Genomic DNA, 17116 nt, shown 5'->3' with positions numbered 1-17116 from the left:
CTAATAACATGTTCATTTTCCCACTATAATCTACCTTGTCTATAATTAAGATCCTGGAATTCACCTTACGAAACAGACAAAAGAAACGCTATAGTAATTATGGACAAGGTAGAAAAATGAACTTGTTATTAGAAGACAGGAGTCCCTACGTGCCTCTTAAGAAACGAGAACTGACATCCAGAAGTACAGGGAAACATTTCTTGGATCATTCAAGGATTGACACACTTGTAGTTATGTTACTTATTTGCAACTTATTCTTTCTCATATGTTTAGGTCGAGAGACGTTGCGAATACCTTTTAATTATTATTCATGTATAATATCATTCACTGGTGGAGGTTCTTCACTCTATAAGGCTTATGGAACACAGTACGTGAGAGGATTTGCTGGAGGAAATGACTGAAAACATATTCTAGGCTAAATAAATTTTATTCAGTTTTTGTTTTAGAGCTGGAAAAACAGAGCCAGAAAAACAAGGAAACTATAAGTCGTATAGAGACGTAGGTGAGAATGATGAACAGCAGAGTCACTGTTGCCCACACGTCCACATTATACAATTGATACCTGAAATTATAAGTCTTCGTTAGACTAGAAAACATTTCTTCATTAAACTGAAAAAGGTAAAGAAAAATAAATAAGTAAGTGTAATTAAGTAAAATAAGAAACGTTATATGAGACACTTGCTTTCATCACGACTCTCCTTGGGAATGTCAGCATCAGAATCAAAGATATATGTAAACTTTCTAACTTACCATTAGTGTTAACCTAAAAAACAACAATAATTTCAGTATAGAAAACTTTTCATCTAAATACACACACACACACACACACACACACACACACACACACACACACACACACACACACACACACACACACACACACACACACACACACACACACACACACACACACACACATATATATATATATATATATATATATATATATATATATATATATATATATATATATGCAAGGCAAGCAACGAGGATTGGAAATCTTTAGCTCAAGTACTTTCACACTTCTCATTGCGTCATCAGGAGCTGTGCAATGTTGCAAAGGCAACAACAGGAGAAGTAGGGTAAGTTTTCAGAGTATGGTAGTGTTGAGGCACCAGCCAGTCTCTGTCTGAGGTTATGTTAGGTTCGTCAGGAAACAGGACAAGTGTCTCCTGACGCAGGTCATAGTCAGATAATGACCCGTCGTTAGAGCTTTTGATCATCTAACTGAGGCCTACCGCTGGTTTACCGGTCTGAGAGAGGCAAGAGGGATGCCAACCACACACCAGTCCTCCCCCAACACCCCACCCCATATGGGGTCGGGTGGGGTAGGCCTCACAATTTGCAGATAGCATGAGGAAAAGTACTAGAAGATAGTTAATAGCCAGCTCTAAGCTTCTAACCGCTTGGAACAGGTCATGTGACGGGAATAGTTTCATTACATTAGAGGTTCATTACATACCTTCATTTACAACCTTCAAACTAATGAAATAGAAGGAAAAATCCCTCATTTTGTCAACAGATGTTGTAGTACATTCCAGAATATTCAGGAAATACTCTCAGTGTCAGTTAATATACCTGTGTGAATTCTCCTATTCTGGCTTCTTTTCTTGTAATAACTAGGTTATTATTATTATTATTATTATTATTATTATTATTATTATTATTATTATTATTATTATTATTATTATTATTATTATTATTACTACTACTATAATTCATCAATCCCGAGTCATACTGACCAAGTCATGGTGGAAGCAGGAGAGCGGAGGTGTGGGGCGCCCTTATGTCTGATAACATACTTGGTCCAGTAGAGGGCCACCTCTCCTGGGTCTTGTGGACGATCTCTCAGGACTTTGGACCTTCTTGCTACCTCAGCTCTCATGCTGCATTGTCACCCACAACCCAAATTTTTGTTTTATTTATTTGATTCACAAATAGCATCATCACTCAGATCATTACAGAAATATCACATCATGTATGTAAGCTAATCTTTCAAGACAGAGGAGCCTTAATTCTGAGGAAGGCACCATCTCTCTCCATATATCAAGCCTAATAGTCCCATATTTCCCAGATGCCATATGACATCAATATAATATAAGTACCTACACTCACCTATTCTCTATTTCCCTTCTGGTTTTAACACTTTATTAATAAATGTTCACATAGAATATAAAATATAGGGGGTGGAAGGAGAAGAAAATATTCAAACAGCTCCGGGGAGAACCTTGAATTTTCCCTGAGGTACGTTTATAAGATAAGATAAGATTTCGTTCGGATTTTTAACCCCGGAGAGTTAGCCACCCAGGAAAGCCAGTGCGTCATCGAGGACTGTCTAACTTATTTCCATTGGGGTCCTTAATCTTGTCTCCCAGGATGCGACCCACACCAGTCGACTAACACCCAGGTACCTATTTGCTGCTAGGTGAACAGGACAACAGGTGTAAGGAAACGTGTCGAAATGTTTCCACCCGCCGGGAATCGAACCTGGGCCCTCCGTGTGTGAAGCGGGAGATTTAAGCACCAGGCCACCGGGCCCTATTGTCTTCTCTGAGGATGAGGCTCCCCATTCCAGCTATAGAGGTGGTACCTCCCTATATATTTAAATATATATATATATATATATATATATATATATATATATATATATATATATATATATATATATATATATATATATATATATATATATATATATAATCTCTTACATGAATAAATAGAGCATTGGAATCTTGTCCAGTTCTAATGCTATATTTATGTTGTTTTAATCTTAGTTCGAGATTTTTACCAGTTTGACCGTAATAAACTTTATCGCAAATTTTACAAGGAATCTTATAGACACATCCATCAGCATTTTGGGGGGAATTCTTTATCAAAAGTTTTTTTACTGTATCAAGATTTTTGAATACAACTTTAATATTAAAAGTCTTAAGAAGAGGAGGCATATCAACCAAGTTTAATAATACACTGGACAAATAATTTTTAAATTTTCTTGGGCAGAATAGCTTGGGGGTGAGTTGTGCAAGGGACCTATCCAAGTTGGGTGGCCGCGCGTCACGTGTTTAACCGTTGTGGGATCTGATAGTGAGGTGTTGGCCGGACCCCTTATATAGCTTCCTTGGATGCTTCACTTTCATAGTTCCTTGATAATGTGAGTAGTCACGAAAGCGCTTGGAATTTCTCTATTCTTTCAGAGTGGTTGTTTTGCATATTCTGAAATCACCTGTTCACTGTGATCTTATTGCATATAAATATATATATATATATATATATATATATATATATATATATATATATATATATATATATATATATATATATATATATATATATATATATATATATATATATATATAAACAACCACTCATCAATGTTTTTGAGAGCTTTACGAATTTGTAGTCCTGAGTTCATAGATGAGGAAATATCCAAAATTTATGAAATAGGTAATGATTTAAAATACCCAAGAAATGTAATTGATAAATCTTTTAAAGTTGCTAGAAATACTTTCTACAATCCAAAAAGGGACAACCAGCCTTATTCAACTAAAAATATGTTGGTTCTCCCTTACCATGAAAACTTGGTTGATATGCCTTCTCTTCTTAAGACTTTTAATATTAAAGTTGTATTCAAAAATCTTGATACAGTAAAAAAACTTTTGATAAAGAATTCCCCCCAAAATGCTGATGGATATGTCTATAAGATTCCTTGTAAAATTTGCGATAAAGTTTATTACGGTCAAACTGGTAAAAATCTCGAACTAAGATTAAAGCAACATAAATATAGCATTAGAACTGGACAAGATTCCAATGCTCTATTTATTCATGTAAGAGATTTTAACCATCCAATTGATTTTCAAAAAGTTGAGAAAGTAGTATCAAGCAAGTCCATGGTCGACAGGAATACAATTGAATCTTGTTTCATAAAAAGCAGTTTTGACAATAATATGAATATTTCCTTTGGTTTATATAAATTAGATCCATTTATAATTAATAGAATTTGGGAAGAATTTAATAATACACTGGACAAATAATAATTTTTAAATTTTCTTGGGTAGAATAGTTTGTGGGTGAGTTGTGCAAAGGACCTATCCAGTTAGGTCGGCGCGCGTCAGGTGTTTAACCGTTGTGGGATCTGATAGTGAGGTGTTGGCCAGACCCCTTATATGCCTTCCTTGGATGCTTTACTTTCATAGTTCCTTGATAATGTGAGTAGTCACGAAACGCTTGGAATTTCTCTATTCTTTCAGAGTGGTTGTTTTGCATATTCTGAAATCACCTGTTTACTGTGATCTTATTGCATATATATATATATATATATATATATATATATATATATATATATATATATATATATATATATATATATATATATATATATATGTCGTGCCGAATATGTAAAACTGGTCAATTAGCAAGAACTCATTTAAAATTAAGTCCTTTCTAAAATTTTCTCTTATACATTTAAAGATATATTTTTTTCATTAATGTTAATGTTAAAATTTTTAATTTTGCTCCAAAAGAATCTTAGAAAACTTACCTAACCTTATTACAACAAGAACAATTTATTTTAGCCTAACCCAACTAAATATATTTTAGATTTGTTTACAATAATTTAATGCTAAACAAACACAGTGAAATATATTTTTTTCGTTAGGTTCAGAATGATTTTGGCGAAATTATTGCATACACAAATTTTCACTTGTCCTATATGGCAAGTTGAGCGTTGCTATTTAAGCCAAGATCGCAAGTTCTGCCTATTCGGCACGACATACATATATATATATATATATATATATATATATATATATATATATATATATATATATATATATATATATATATATATATATATATATATATATATATATATATATTCATATTCCTGTAATTTAGTGTGAACTTTGGATCCATGGCTCTTATTCTCAAAGTTCTCAGAATGTAGAAATTCAATGCCTTGAAAAACATCCAATTTCCTTATATCCATTATTATATCTCCCTTTCATTATTCTTCTCAGATATCTAACATAATTTTTAATTGTATCACATGCACTCGTTAGACCTTGATATGTTCCGTTCAGAAGATGAACTGGAAAATGTATGTCACAGTATGCATGGAGAGAACTAGGGAATGAATGATATTAAATGTCCTTACCTTCTTTGTCATTCTTGTACTGGAAAAAATTACGCCTTGAAGCAATAAAGTCACAATACCTTTCATCATTCATGATGATGTTGATCGTATTCTTGAGATTATCAAAGGTAAGTTCCTTCCAGAGAAGCACTCTGCCCCATCCTTCCCTCTGCACAGTGTTCATGTTGGAATGTTGGTCAGCAAACACAGGCATCCCCAGTACCGTCACACCGTGGTACATAGACTCCTGGGTGCTCAACAACCCACCGTGTGTGATAAACAAACTCAAACGAGGGTCGCCTGTGCCAAAAAAGCAATTAGAATTAGATTTTCTCGTCTTTCTTCTTCTTATTATTATTAATTTTATTTTTATTATTCATTTCATTACTATTATTAATATAGACAGTAAGCCTACTTCTGTTCTAATACTCCCCCCAAGGAGCGAGTTACTGTGGGCCTAGTTTCCTGAGTGCCCACCAGAGGGTAGGTTCTCAAATTCGACTTACCCGGCCATGCCTTTTTCTCACTCCTAGACTCCTGGACTTCCTGTTAACAGCTCCCCTCCCAGACTGGCCTCGGCACACTTCACACTACCCGCTGTGAACCCCATTATTCCAATAAAGAAGTTGCTCAACGGCCATATATCTCACCAACCTCACTCACATACTTGACAGCCTAGAGACAACAAGTGTACTCTCTCCCTCGCGTGCTTGTGCTGGCACTCTGGGCCGCCTTAACACACTCTTTGTGTACCGACAACTCAAATATAGTAACACGTGACCTTGAAGAGTGCCTTTCATTCCCGCTACCAGATGCACATACAAATTATATTATTATTATTATTATTATTATTATTATTATTATTATTATTATTATTACTATTATTATTATTATTATTAATATTATTAGATATTCGTTTTGTCATCATTATTCTTAAAATTATTATTATTATTTTAACTCTGGGGGAAACATACTGAAGGTTCCAAATATTGTAGTAGTTTCTGAGAGGAGAACATTTTAATAATGGACATTGTTGCTAATTTTTCTCCGGTAAGTCATAGGAGTTTTTACTTGAAACTCTGTGATGCAGGAATTTTATTTTCGTTTATAGTACCTTATTTTTTGCCTTATATTGAATGTAAATAGATGAGCCTGATTAAAACCATACTGAGTCTAAAAGACTTAAGAAATCGTAATGACACGATTGCAAATAAACCATACCCCCGGCCGGGATTGAACCCGCGGTCAGAGAGTCTCAAAACTCCAGCCCGTCGCGTTAGCCACGTCGCGTTAGCTGGTCTAGTGGCTAACGCGACGGGCTGGAGTTTTGAGACTCTATGACCGCGGGTTCAATCCCGGCCGGGGGTATGGTTTTTTTTTCTGAGTCTAAAAAATTGTTTTGTTTAAGGAGTTTACGACGTCCAGATATAATTCAATAATAAAATATTAATAAAATACTAAACATTATTTTTATCATCATTACTTATATAATAACTTATATAATAACTTAATATATAATGTTAATTTTTTTGAGCATGGCTTAATTGTTTTTATTTTGAGATACGTCAAAATAAATTTGAATTTCCAAATATTTATGAGTTTAAATTTTCAAGCGATGGACCTGGAACGTCAACTCCCAGAGTCAACACCATAATTGGATGCTGGTGTAAGAATAAACTTAAGATTTACTTACCAAGAATATCTTGTTGTGGGAGCCACTTGCCAAGACGGACATTAGGAGGCAGGTCATCCATAGTGTTTTTATCCCACTTCCACAAGACTCTCTGCTGGAGGGAGGCAAACACTTGAACCAAGATAGTGCGGTACCTGCATGTATAGTAAGTAAGATGTAGCTATAACCGCAGTAAATTTATGAAGATTATGAACACAAAGAAACAAGATGGAGAACAAACTTTATTAAAACAACGTATCACTCTGAGTAGTGCTTTATAAAGTCATGATAAAGTTCTACAGTGAGCAAACTTTACTTGTCAGAAATAAAACTTGTTCTACAACTTGTGTAAATTGTGTCAGTAATTAGTCATTTTCTCTGAGAAAGTATCTACAGAAGTGGAGTTAATAGAGAGTAATCTAGATAATAGGTATTTAAGTATCCAGTTAACACAATTACAAGTAAAGATGCATTAGTTAAAAAAGATGTTTACATCTTTATTAGAAATTCAAAAAATAAAAATGATAAGAAATCACGGAAGAATAAAAATAGATTTTCCTGCGAAAAGATTCCTGCATGAGAGTCTTTCAGTGATTTTTTAAGGAAATCTTACGGGACAATGTAGGATTGTCAAGTCATATGCATGTAAGTTTTTTATTATTAAATTTAATATCAATTTCACGCAGAGGAAAAAACTATAAGAACAGGAAATTTACACTAATTATTGATTTTAAATTATAACTGCAAAAAAATTAATTTCTAAATAAAAATGAAGATATGCGAGAGATGTATAGTGAGAAGCTGAGACACAGAGTTGGTGAGTGCAGGTCGAGGACCATAGTGTATTGGTTCTGTACTTAACACTGAGACACAGAGTTGGTGAGTGCAGGTCGAGGACCATAGTGTATTGGTTCTGTACTTAACACTGAGACACACATCAACCCCAGTGCAACCAAACACTCTAAACCAAAACACCCATGCCACATCCATTGCCCCCACCCACTGCATTACAAACTCCACCCCCACAGCAACCACCCATAGTTCCTTATCAGGTCTCCCACTTCCCCAACCCCAATACACCTGCCAGACCACAGTCTTAGAGAAGAAGTTGAAGGTGTGGTATACAAATGCAGATGGAATAACAAATAAGTATGAGGAGTGGCACGAAAGAATCAAGGAGACATCCCCAGACATAATAGCACTCACAGAAACAAAACTCACTAGAATAATAACAGATTCAATCTTTCCATCTGGATATCAAATCCTCAGGAAAGACAGAGGGAGGACAGGGGAAGGAGGAGTTGCACTGCTCATTAAAAACCAGTGGGGTTTTGAGAAAATGGAAGGATTGGATGGCACGGGCGAAAGGGACTACTTACTAGGAACAATCCAGTTTGAGGGAAATAAGATGATAATTACAGTAATGTACAACCCACAACAGAAATGCAGGAGGCCAAGAGAAGACTACGATGAGAGCAACAGAGCAATGGTCGACACACTAGCCGAGGTGGCCAGGAGAGCACACATGGGGGTTGCAAAGTTACTAGTTATGGGTGATTTCAATCACAAGGAGATTGACTGGGAAAACCTGGAGCCCCATGGGGGTCCCGAAACATGGAGAGCCAAGATGATGGACGTGGTACTGGAAAACCTCATGCATCAGCATGTTAGAGACACTACCAGAGAGAGAGGAGAGGATGAACCAGCAAGACTGGACCTTGTATTCACCTTGAGTAGTTCGGACATCGAGGATATCATGTATGAAAGGCCCCTGGGAGCTAGTGATCATGTGGTTCTGTGCTTCGACTACATAGTTGAGCTCCAGGTGGAGAGAGTAGCAGGAATAGGGTGGGAAAAACCAAACTACAAAAGGGGGAACTACTCAGGCATGAGGAACTTCCTTCAAGACATTCAGTGGGAGAGGGAACTGACAGGAAAACCAGTACAAGAAATGATGGACTATGTGGCAACAAAATGCAAGGAGGCAGAGGAGAGGTTTGTTCCCAAGGGATACAGAAATAATGGGAAGAACAAAAAGAGTCCTTGGTTCACCCAAAGGTGTAGGGAGGCAAAAACTAGTTGTACTAGAGAATGGAAAAGGTACAGAAGACAGAGAACTTACGAAAATAAAGAGATTAGCCGAAGAGCCAGAAACGAATATGCACAGATAAGAAGGGAGGCTCAGCGACGATATAAAAATGACATAGCATTGAAAGTCAAGACTGACCCGAAGCTGTTGTACAGCCACATCAGGAGGAAAACAACAGTCAAGGACCAGGTAATTAGACTGAGGAAGGGCGATGGGGAATTCACAAGAAACGACCTAGAGGTATGTCAGCAGCTCAACACGAGATTTAAAGAAGTATTTACAGTGGAAACCAGTAGGACTCCAGGAAATCAGAACAGGGGGGTACACCAGCAAGTGCTGGATGAGGTACTTATAACCAAGGAGGAGGTGAAGAAGCTGCTATGCGAACTTGACACCTCAAAGGCGGTGGGACCAGACAACATCTCTCCGTGGGTCCTTAAAGAGGGAGCAGAGATATTGTGTGTGCCAGTAACAAAGATCTTCAAAACATCATTTGAAACTGGGCAACTCCCTGAGGTATGGAAGATGGCAAATGTAGTCCCAGTTTTTAAAAAGGGAGATAGACATGAGGCACTAAACTACAGACCTGTATCACTAACGTGTATAGTATGCAAGGTCATGGAGAAGATCATCAGGAGGAGAGTGGTGGGGCACCTGGAAAGAAACAAGTGTATAATTGACAACCAGCACGGTTTCAGGGAAGGAAAATCCTGTGTCACAAACCTACTAGAGTTTTATGACAAGGTGGCAGAAGTAAGACAAGAGAGAAAGGGGTGGATCGACTGCATTTTTTTGGACTGCAAGAAGGCCTTCGACACAGTTCCTCACAAGAGGTTACTGCAAAAGCTAGAGGATCAGGCACACATAACAGGCTTTCAAAGGCACTGCAATGGATCAGAGAATACCTGACAGGGAGGCAACAACGATTCATGGTACGTGACGAGGTGTCAGAGTGGGCGCCTGTGACAAGCGGGGTTCCACAGGGGTCAGTCCTAGGACCTGTGCTGTTCTTGTTATATGTGAACGACATAATGGAATGGATAGACTCAGAAGTGTCCTTGTTTCCAGATGATGTCAAGTTAATGAGAAGAATCAAATCGGATGAGGATCAGGCAGGACTACAAAGTGACCTGGAGAGGCTACAAGCCTGTTCCAGCAACTGGCTCCTTGAGATTACCCCTGCCAAGTGCAAAGTCATGAAGATTGGGGAAGGGCAAAGAAGACCGCAGACACAATGTAGTTTAGATGGCCAAAGACTGCAAACCTCACTCAAGGAAAAAGATCTGGGGGTGAGTATAACACCGAGCATATCTCCTGAGGCGCACATCAATCAGATAACTGCTGCTGTATACGGGGGTCTGGCAAACTTACGGATAGCGTTCCGATACCTCAGTAAGGATTCGTTCAAGACTCTGTATACCATTTATGTCAGGCCCATACTGGAGTATGCAGCACCAGTTTGGAATCCACACCTAGTCAAGCACGTCAAGAAATTAGAGAAAGTGCAAAGGTTTGCAACAAGACTAGTCCCAGAGCTACGGGGATTGTCCTACGAAGAAAGGTTGAGGGAAATCGGCCTGACGACACTGGAGGACAGGAGGGTCAGGGGAGACATGATAACGACATATAAAATACTGCGCGGAATAGACAAGGTGGACAAAGACGAGATGTTCCAGAGATGGGACACAGACACAAGAGGTCACAATTGGAAGTTGAAGACTCAGATGAATCAAAGGAATGTTAGGAAGTATTTCTTCAGTCATAGAGTAGTCAGGCCGTGGAATAGCCTAGAAAGTGACGTAGTGGAGGTGGGAACCATACATAGTTTTAAGGCGAGGTATGATATAGCTCATGGGGCAGGGAGAGAGAGGACCTAGTAGCAATCAGCGAAGAGGCGGGGCAAGGAGCTATGACTCGACCCCTGCAACCACAAATAGGTGAGTACAAATTGGTGAGTACAGAGTTGGTGACTGCAGGTCGAGGACCACACTGTACTGGTTCTGTACTTAACACTGAGACACAGAGTTGGTGAGTGCAGGTCGAGGACCACACTGTACTGGTTCTGTACTTAACACTGAGATATATAATTGACTTTATTGTCTATATTAAAAAGATAGATACACTAAACATACACGCAGACAGACTGACATACTCACTCATACCCACACACACACACACACACACACACACACACACACACACACACACACACACACACACACACACACACACACACACACACACACACACACACACACACACACACACACACACACACACACACACACACACACACTATAAAAGAGGGGACTACATAGGTTTGAGGAACTTCCTGCAGGAGGTTCAGTGGGACAGAGAACTGGTAGGAAAGTCAGTAAACGAAATGATGGAATACATAACAACAAAATGCAAGGAAGCAGTGGAAAGATTTGTCCCCAAGAGCAACAGAAACAATGGGAAGACCAGAACGAGCCCCTGGATTACCCAACGGTGTAAGGAGGCAAAAACTAAGTGCAGTAGAGAATGGAAAAGGTACAGAAGGCATAGAACACATGAAAATAGGGAGATTAGTCGCATCGCCAGGAACGAGTATGCACAGGTAAGGAGGGAGGCCCAGCGACAGTATGAAAATAACATAGCATCGAAAGTCAAGGATGACCCGAAACTGTTGTATAGCCACATCAGGAGGAAGACAACAGTCAAAGACCATTTGATCAGACTGAGGACAGAAGATGGAGAACTCACAAGAAACGATCAGGAGATATGTGAGGAGCTAAACATGAGATTTAAGAAGTTTTTACAGTAGAGACAGGAAGGGTACTGGGAAGACAGCACAGAGGGGAACATCAACAGTGAATATACCAAAAAGTGTTCTATGACATACGAGCAACGGAGGAGGAGGAGCAGAAGCTGCTAAGTGACCTTAATACCTCAAAGGCAATGGGACCGGACAAAATCTCCCCATGGGTACTTAGAGAAGGAGCAGAGACGCTGTGCATGCCCCTAACTACAATCTTCAATACATCCCTTGAAACTGGGCAACTACCTGAGATATGGAAGACGGCAAATGTAGTCCCCATTTTTAAGAAAGGAGACAGAAACGAGGCGCTAAACTACAGACCAGTGTCTCTGACGTGTTTAGTATGCAAAGTCATGGAGAAGATTATCAGGAGAGTGGTGGAGCACCTGGAACGGAACAAGATTATAAGTGAAAACCAGCATGGATTCATGGAAGGCAAATCCTGTGTCACAAACCTTCTGGAGTTTTATGACAAGATAACAGAAGTAAGGCACGAGAGAGAGGGGTGGGTGAATTGCATTTTCCTGGACTGCAGGAAGGCCTTTGACACAGTTCCTCACGAGAGATTAGTGCAGAAGCTGGAGGATCAGGCACGTATAACAGGGAGGGCACTGCAATGGATCAGAGAATACCTGACAAGGAGGCAACAACGAGTCATGGTACGTGAAGAGGTATCACAGTGGGCGCCTGTGACAAGCGGGGTCCCACAGGGGTCAGTTCTAGGACAAGTGCTATTTTTGATATATGTGAATGACATGGTTGAAGGGATAGACTCTGAAGTGTCCCTATTCGCAGATGATGTGAAGTTGATGAGAAGAATTAAACCGGACGAGGATCAGGCAGGACTTCAAAGAGATCTGGACAGACTGGACACGTGGTCCAGAAACTGGCTTCTCGAATTCAACCCTGTCAAATGCAAAGTCATGAAGATTAGGGAAGGGAAACGAAGACCGCAGATAGAGTAAAGGCTAGGTGGACAAAGACTACAAACCTAACTCAAGGAGAAAGATCTTGGGGTGACCATAACACCGAGCACGTCTCCGGAGACACACATCAACCAGATAACTGCTGCAGCATACGGGCGCCTGGCAAACCTGAGAACATCGTTCCGATACATTAATAAGGAATCGTTCAAGACACTGTACACTGCTTACGTAAGGCCCATACTGGAGTATGCAGTACCAGTGTGGAACCCACACCTGGTCAAGCACGTCAAGAAATTAGAGAAAGTACAAAGGTTTGCAACAAGACTAGTTCCAGAGCTCAGGGGAATGTCCTACGATGAAAGGTTGAGGGAAATCAGACTGACGCCACTAAAGGACAGAAGGGCCAGGGGAGACATGATAACGACATACAAGATACTGCGGGGAATAGATAAGGTGGACAGAGACAGGATGTTCCAGAGAGGGGACACAGAAACAAGGGGTCACGATTGGAAGCTGAATACTCAGACGAGTCAAAGGGATGTTAGGAAGTATTTCTTCAGTCATAGAGTCGTCAGGAAGTGGAATAGCCTAGCAAGTGACGTAGTGGAGGCAGGAACCATACACAGCTTTAAGACGAAGTATGACAAACGTCAGGAAGCAGAGAGAGAGAGGACCTAGTAGCGATCAGTGAAGAACCGGGGCCAGGAGCTGAGTCTCGACCACTTCAACCACAATTAGGTGAGTACACACACACACACATACACACACACAAACACACACACACACACACACACACACACACACACACACACACACACACACACACACACACACACACACACACACACACACACACACACACAACATGAGATTCAAAGAAGTGTTCACAGAGAAGACAGAAGAGACATCAGAAAGACAGAGAGGTGGGGTACACCATCAAGTGTTGGACACACACACACACACACATACACACACACACACGCACACACACACAACATGAGATTCAAAGAAGTGTTCACAGAGAAGACAGAAGAGACATCAGAAAGACAGAGAGGTGGGGTACACCATCAAGTGTTGGACACACACACACACACACACACACACACACACACACAGTACGACAGTACGAAAATAACATAGCATCGAAAGTCAAGGCTGACCCGAAATCGTTGTATAGCCACATCAGGAGGAAGACAACAGTCAAAGACCAGGTGATCAGACTGAGGAAAGAAGGTGGAGAACCCACATGAAATGATCAGGAGGTATGTGAGGAGCTAAATAGATTTAAGGAAGTTTTTACAGTAGAGACAGGAAGGGCTATGGGAAAACAGAAGAGAAGGGAACATGAAGAGGGAATATACCAGCAAGTGTTGGATGACATACGAACAACCGAGGAGGAGGTGCAGAAGCTGCTAAGTGACCTTGATACTTCAAAGGCGATGGGGCCGGACAGCATCTCCCCTTGGGTCCATAGAGAAGGAGCAGAGATGCTGTGTGTGCCCCTAAAGACAATCTTCAACACATCCCTTGAAACTGGGCAACTACCTTAATAAGGAATCGTTCAAGACAGTGTGCACTGTGTATGTTAGGCCCATACTGGAGTATGCAGCATCAGTCTGGAACCCACACCTGGTCAAGCACGTCAAGAAGTTAGAGAAAGTAGAAAGGTTTGCAACAAGCCTAGTTCCAGAGCTCAGGGGAATGTCGTACGAGGAAAGGTTGAGGGAAATCGGACTGACGACACTGGAGGACAGAAGGGTCAGGGGAGACATGATAACGACATACAAGATACTGCGAGGAATATACAAGGTGGACAGAGACAGGATGTTCCAGAGAGGGGACACAGAAACAAGGGGTCACAATTGGAAGCTGAAGACTCAGACGAGTCACAGGGACGTTAAGAAGTATTTCTTCAGTCATAGAGTCGTCAGGAAGTGGAATAGCCTAGCAAGTGAAGTAGTGGAGGCAGGAACCATACATAGTTTTAAGAAGAGGTATGACAAAGCTCAGGAAGCAGAGAGGGAGAGGACCTAGTAGCGATCAGTGAAGAGGCGTGGCCAGGAGCTGAGTATCGACCCCTGCAACCACTATTAGGTGAGTACAATTAGGTGAGTACACACGCACAGGAATAGACTCCGAGGTGTCCCTGTTTGCAGATGACGTGAAGTTGATGAGAAGAATTCATTCGATCGAAGACCAGGCAGAACTACAAAGTCATCTGGACAGGCTGCAGACCTGGTCCAGCAATTGTCTCCTGGAGTTCAATCCCACCAAGTGCAAAGTCATGAAGATTGGGGAAGGGCAAAGAAGACCGCAGACGGAGTACAGTCTTGGGGGCCAGAGACTACAAACCTCACTCAAGGAAAAAGATCTTGGGGTGAGTATAACACCAGGCACATCTCCTGAAGCGCTCATCAACCAAATAACTGCTGCCGCATATGGGTGCCTAGCAAACCTCAGAACAGCATTTCGACATCTTAATAAGGAATCGTTCAGGACCCTGTACACCGTGTACGTTAGGCCCATATTTGAGTATGCGGCACCAGTTTGGAACCCACACCCAGCCAAGAAAGTCCAAAGGTTTGTAACAAGACTAGTCCCGGAGATAAGAGGTATGTCCTACGAGGAGAGGTTAAGGGAAATCAACCTGACGACACTGGAGGACAGGAGAAACAGAGAGGACATGATAACGACATACAAAATACTGAGAGGAATTGACAGGGTGGACAAAGACAGGATGTTCCAGAGATTGGACACAGCAACAAGGGGACACAGTTGGAAGTTGAAGACACAGATGAATCACAGGGATGTTAGGAAGTATTTCTTCAGCCACAGAGTAGTCAGAAATTTGAATAGTTTTGGAAGCGACGTAGTGGAGGCAGGATCCATACATAGCTTTAAGCAGAGGTATGATAAAGCTCATGGTTCAGGGAGAGTGACCTAGTAGCGACCAGTGAAGAGGCGGGGCCAGGAGCTTGGACTCGACCCCTGCAACCTAAACTAGGTGAGCACAACTAGGTGAGTACACACACACATGCTCACACACACACAACATGAGATTCAAAGAAGTGTTCACAGAGAAGACAGAAGAGACATCAGAAAGATAGAGAGGTGGGGTACACCATCAAGTGTTGGACACAATACATACAACCGAGGAAGAAGTGAAGAGGCTGCAAAACGAGCTAGATACCTCAAAGGCGATGGAGCCAGATAACATCTCTCCATGTGTCCTGAGAGAGGGAGCAGAAGCGCTATGTGTACCACTAACAACAATATTTAACACATCTATCGAGACAGGGCGACTACCTGAGGTATGGAAGACAGCAAATGTAGTCCACAGTTTTTTTAAAAAAAGAGACAGACTCAGAACATTAAACTACAGACCACATACTGTACATGTTACTGACATGTATAGTACGCAAAGTCATGGAGAAGATTATCAGGAGAAGAGAGGTGGAGAACCTAAAAAGGAAGGAGCTTATCAACGATAGCCAGCAGCGTTTCAAGGATGGGAAATTCTCTGTCACAAACCTACTGGAGTTCAATGACAGGGTGACAGCAGTAAGAGAGGAGAGAGAGGGGTGGGTAGATTACATTTTTCTGGACCATAAGAAGGCGTTTGACTCAATTCCACACAAGAGATTAGCGCAAAAGCTGGGGGACCAGGAAAGGATGACAAGAAAAGCCCCGCAATGAATCAGGAAATACCTGTCAGGAAGACACCAGCGAGTCATGGTACGTGGCGAGGTGTCAGAGTGGGCACCTGTGACGAGCGGGGTTCCACAGGGGGCAATCCTATAACCGTTACTGTTTCTGGCATTTGTGAACGACACGACAGAAGGAATAGACCCCGAAGTGCCCCTGTTTGTAGATGATATGAAGTTCATGAGAAGAATTCAGTTGGAGGAGGACCAGGCTAAACTGCAAAGGGATCTGGACAGGCTGCACGCCTGCTCCAGCAACTGGCTCCTGGAGTTCAACCCCACCAAGTGCAAAGTCATGAAGATTGAGGAGGGGCAAAGAAGACCACAGACGGGGCACAGTCTAGGGGGCCAGAGACTACAAATCTCACTCAAGGAAAAGGATCTTAGGGTGAGTGTAACACCAGGCACATGATATGAGGTGGACATCAACCAAATAACTGCTGCAGCATATGGGCTCCTAGCAAAGATAAGAAGAGCATTCCGACATCTCAATAAGGAATCGTTCAGGGCCCTGTATACCGTGTATGTCAAACCTTTATTGGAGTATGGAGCACCAGTTTGGAACTCACACCTAGCCAAGCATATAAAGAAATTAGAGAAAGTGAAAAGTTTGCAACAAGACTAATCCCTGAGCTAAGGGGCATATCATACGAGCCATACCCCCGGCCGGGATTGAACCCGCGGTCATAGAGTCTCAAAACTCCAGCCCGTCGCGTTAGCCACTAGACCAGCTAGCCACAATAAGATTCATCCAACTAGGTATATTTCTACACCATTGGAAGGTTAGCACAGGC

At 41.1% G+C, this 17116-nt stretch overlaps 1 protein-coding gene across 2 annotated transcripts in view; it reads right to left on the bottom strand.

Annotated features, from left to right (window-relative positions):
* Positions 1-408: 408 nt before the first annotated feature.
* LOC128688967 (UDP-glucosyltransferase 2) overlaps positions 409-17116 on the bottom strand; it is a 42783-nt gene continuing 26075 nt past the window's right edge. For both annotated transcript variants that reach the window (XM_070085571.1, XM_070085572.1), the window contains exons 8-11: positions 6825-6958; positions 5212-5431; positions 1743-1886; positions 409-562 (exon numbers count right to left, since the gene is read on the bottom strand). In XM_070085571.1, the coding sequence (XP_069941672.1) occupies positions 427-562; positions 1743-1886; positions 5212-5431; positions 6825-6958 (634 nt within the window). In that variant the 3' untranslated portion in view covers positions 409-426. The remainder of the gene's footprint in view (positions 563-1742; positions 1887-5211; positions 5432-6824; positions 6959-17116) is intronic.

This window comes from Cherax quadricarinatus, chromosome 16 (genome assembly GCF_038502225.1).
Source record: "Cherax quadricarinatus isolate ZL_2023a chromosome 16, ASM3850222v1, whole genome shotgun sequence".
Lineage (NCBI taxonomy): Eukaryota > Metazoa > Arthropoda > Malacostraca > Decapoda > Parastacidae > Cherax > Cherax quadricarinatus.
Note: the sequence above shows the minus strand (reverse complement) of the source record. Positions and strands in the feature narration are given on the sequence as shown.